The 3,318-nt window shown below is 44.6% G+C and overlaps 1 protein-coding gene across 3 annotated transcripts in view; it reads right to left on the minus strand.

Annotated features, from left to right (window-relative positions):
* The window catches only part of LOC106874044 (uncharacterized), a 158,013-nt gene extending 155,320 nt beyond the window's left edge, over positions 1 to 2,693 (minus strand). For all 3 annotated transcript variants that reach the window (XM_089364645.1, XM_014921608.3, XM_089364644.1), the window contains exon 1: positions 1 to 2,693. This exon is cut by the window's left edge and continues 194 nt beyond it. In XM_089364645.1, the coding sequence (XP_089220771.1) occupies positions 1 to 596 (596 nt within the window). In that variant the 5' untranslated portion in view covers positions 597 to 2,693.
* Positions 2,694 to 3,318: the final 625 nt, after the last annotated feature.

The following is a 3,318-nucleotide window of genomic DNA, read 5'->3' on the forward strand; positions in this document are numbered from 1 at the left end:
CGCCCGCTTTCACATACCCTCACGTCGTCAACGTCATCCACGTCGCCGACACTCACATGATATCCGCCGTCACCATTGACACCGACGTTAGCGTCAACGTCATTCTTATCATCGTCGTCATCATAGACGTTGTCGGCTTTCATGTAATTCCCGCCGCTACCCCCTCCCACTACCCCTCCCACGAGTCCGCCAATTAGTCCTCTCTCCTCACGTCTACGGACGTCGACCCCGACTCCGTCATCGTTGTCATCATCGTCCTCGACGTTGACGTTTACGTCGTCCTTGCTGCAGTCGTTGAGCCGTTGATTGCCGACGTCTACGGCGGCGTCATTCTTGCTGTTGCCAAACGCTTCATTGTTACCTTGAGCGTCATCGACGTCGTCGTCCTGTCCGATTCGGCCGCCGAGTGCGATCGAACCCACTTCGTCACCTTTGGCAAGCTGTTCAACGTCGTCTTTGGTGGCCGACGCCATCGACATTGCAGATGCGGTCCGACTTCCGCCGGCGCCGCCAACGTCACTAACGTTGCCAGCGTCCCCATTTACGTTGTCCTGAGCCGCCAGGACACCCGTGTCGGTGTCAAGCTGTGTGGACATCACCGAACTGTTTCGTTCGTGATCGCTGACATTGAAATCTCTCTCCCCCTTCTCTTCCCCTCCCCCTTCATCTACCTCTTTCTCTTCTTCTTCTTCTTCTTCTTCTTCTTCTTCTTCTTTCTCTTCTTCTTGTCTCTCTTCACATCCCTCCCCTTCTCTTTCACTGCCCTCCTCTTCCTCTCCCCCCAATAGTTCGTATGCTGGATCCACGGTGATGTTTTGTCGGACCTTTTTTTTTCTTCCTGTTTGAAATGTGCTGCAGTTGTTGTTGTTGTTGTTGTTGTTGACGTGCTGGGGGCAGGGAGGAGGAGGGGCAGGTGAGGTTACTCTCGTTGTTCGCTGGGCTTGTGATTGTTGCAAGTGATGTAGGTCGTTGTTGTTGTTCTTGTTGTTATGGCCGTACTTGCTCTTGTCGCTATTTAGTGACTACAGTGGTACTAATAGCAGTAGTAGTAGTATTAGTAGTAGTAGTAGTAGTAGTGGTGGTGGTGGTAGTCGCTGTTGTTTCTAGCGAGGGAGAAGTTGCGATAGTTGTTTAGTGGTTTGTTATTGTCGTTGTTGAAGGTGTTAAGGTGTTAGCAATTATAATTTCTCCACAAATCGCTTATTATTATCACCGTTTAATGTTGACGGTGGTGACGATAATATTGGTGATAACAGTGGTGATTGATTATGGTGGGTGGTGGTGGTGGTGGCGGTGGTGGTATTCAGCCGTAGTAATTTCCAAAAGATGAAATCCTTCTTCGTATTTGTAGCAGTTGTAATAGAACCAGTAGTAGTAGTAGTAGTAGTAGTAGTAGTAGTAGTAGTAGTAGTAGTAGTGGTTGTTGTTCCTTCTATTATTATTGTCCCTTTTGTTGTTTATATTGTCGCTGTTACAGTTAACTGTTGACGGTGATATTGTTGAATGTAATTCTCCTTTCAGCTTCACCGCTATTTAAACCAGAACAAAAAATAAAATCTACCGAGAGATATTCCTTTCTTTTTTTTCTTTTAAATATATAATACTTAAAAACAATTCAAAAAAACCTCTCCACACTTGTCCTCTGCCGGCAAATTAAATAAACAAGCAAAATAGTTAAGTAAAAATGGAAGTGAAAAAGAGAATATATAATAAATAGAGTGGGAAATGAAGTCAGTTATCGGACTGTTCCCATCGTTCTGTCGGAATCTCTCGGCTTGTTTGACTGAGTGATTGGCGCGTTAGCTGCTGACTGGCTGATTGCCTGATCGGTCGGTGGGTGGGTGGGTGGGTCGGTCGGTGAGTTAGGACGAGAGTTCGATGTCCAGTCAAAGCAAGCGATTCGAACTGGAAACTTAACTCTTTTAGTATTAAAGACAAAAAAAAAAAAAAAGGAAAAGAAAAGAAAAAAATGCCTTTGTTTTAGTCTTCCCGAACGATAGACTCCCACCGGATTTTTGATTCGCAGAACGGCTGCCGTAATAATTGGTACTTATAGTAGTAATAGTAGTAGTAGTAGTAGTAATAGTAGTAGTGGAGGTTATAGTTTTGGTGACTGTGCCTGCAGAGTAACAGCGGTGGTAGTGGTAGTGGTAGTGGTTATAGAAGAGGGTGGTGGTGGTGGTGGTTGTGGGAGTCGATATCAGCAGCAGTAGAAGCAGCAGTAGAAGCAGCAGCAGCAGCAGTAGCAGCAGCAGCGGCTCATATCAACAGGAGCTGCACGAGCAGCTTAGAAAATAGCAGCAGCAGCCGCAGCAGCAGTCGATAAGCATAGCAGCAGCAGTGACAGCAGTAGTAAGAGCAGCCGATAAGCGATGCAGTGTATTGCAGCAGCAGCAGCGGGAACAGCAGACAGCAGCACCACCGTCACCTTTAGCCTTACCGCGATCCACCACCACCAACATGATGATGATGACGATGACGATGATGATGCTCATCATCATCATCATCATCAACAGCAACAACTAACATCATCAGCAATCCGTACACATTACGTCGTCTAGTAAAAGGCAAAGCTCCTGGTTAACGGAGTAAACGTTGCGGTTTCGATTTCCAAGTCTCCAGTTGTAAACAATATGACTTGAATTACTTTTATCTACCATTCGAGAAGCGCCTCACTATCCTAACATCGACTCTCAGAGTTATCTCCCCATAGATTCGAGACCTTTATAACTGAATAAAAAAAATCTATCTATCTAGCTAGTTAGCTGCTAGTTTCCCTCACCTCTCTCTCTCTCTCTCTCTCTCTCTCTCTCTCTCTCTCTCTCTCTCTCTCTCTAGCTATCTAGCTGTCTCTCTATCTATCTATCTGTCTATCTGTCTGTCTCTGTGTCTCTCTGTCTGTCTGTCTGTCTCTGTCTCTCTCTCTATCAGTTATATATATATATATATATATATATATATATATATATATATATATATATATATATATATATATCGATCGATCGATCGATCTGTCTATCTATCTGTCTGTTTATTTATTTTCGCCAATGAAGGTGAAACGACGAATATGAAAGAAGGTCACCTAACAACAAGCAGTGGCGTTTGTGTTTTGGATTCCTACCTGAGATATTCCAGTCCATTTCTTTGGTTCTCTACGAGTCTCTCCTGTTTCCTGTTTAGTCAACAGAACCAATATATTGATTTGTGAATTGCTTACGTTCCCCGAAACACACCGAAGAACCGCCATTTGGTGCAAGGTGTTTATGTGTTTATGTCACTGCCTTCTGCACCACTTCTTCGTCTTATAACAGTGATCTA

The sequence above is a fragment of the Octopus bimaculoides genome, chromosome 16 (assembly GCF_046866305.1).
Source record: "Octopus bimaculoides isolate indiv1 chromosome 16, ASM4686630v1, whole genome shotgun sequence".
NCBI classification, from domain to species: domain Eukaryota; kingdom Metazoa; phylum Mollusca; class Cephalopoda; order Octopoda; family Octopodidae; genus Octopus; species Octopus bimaculoides.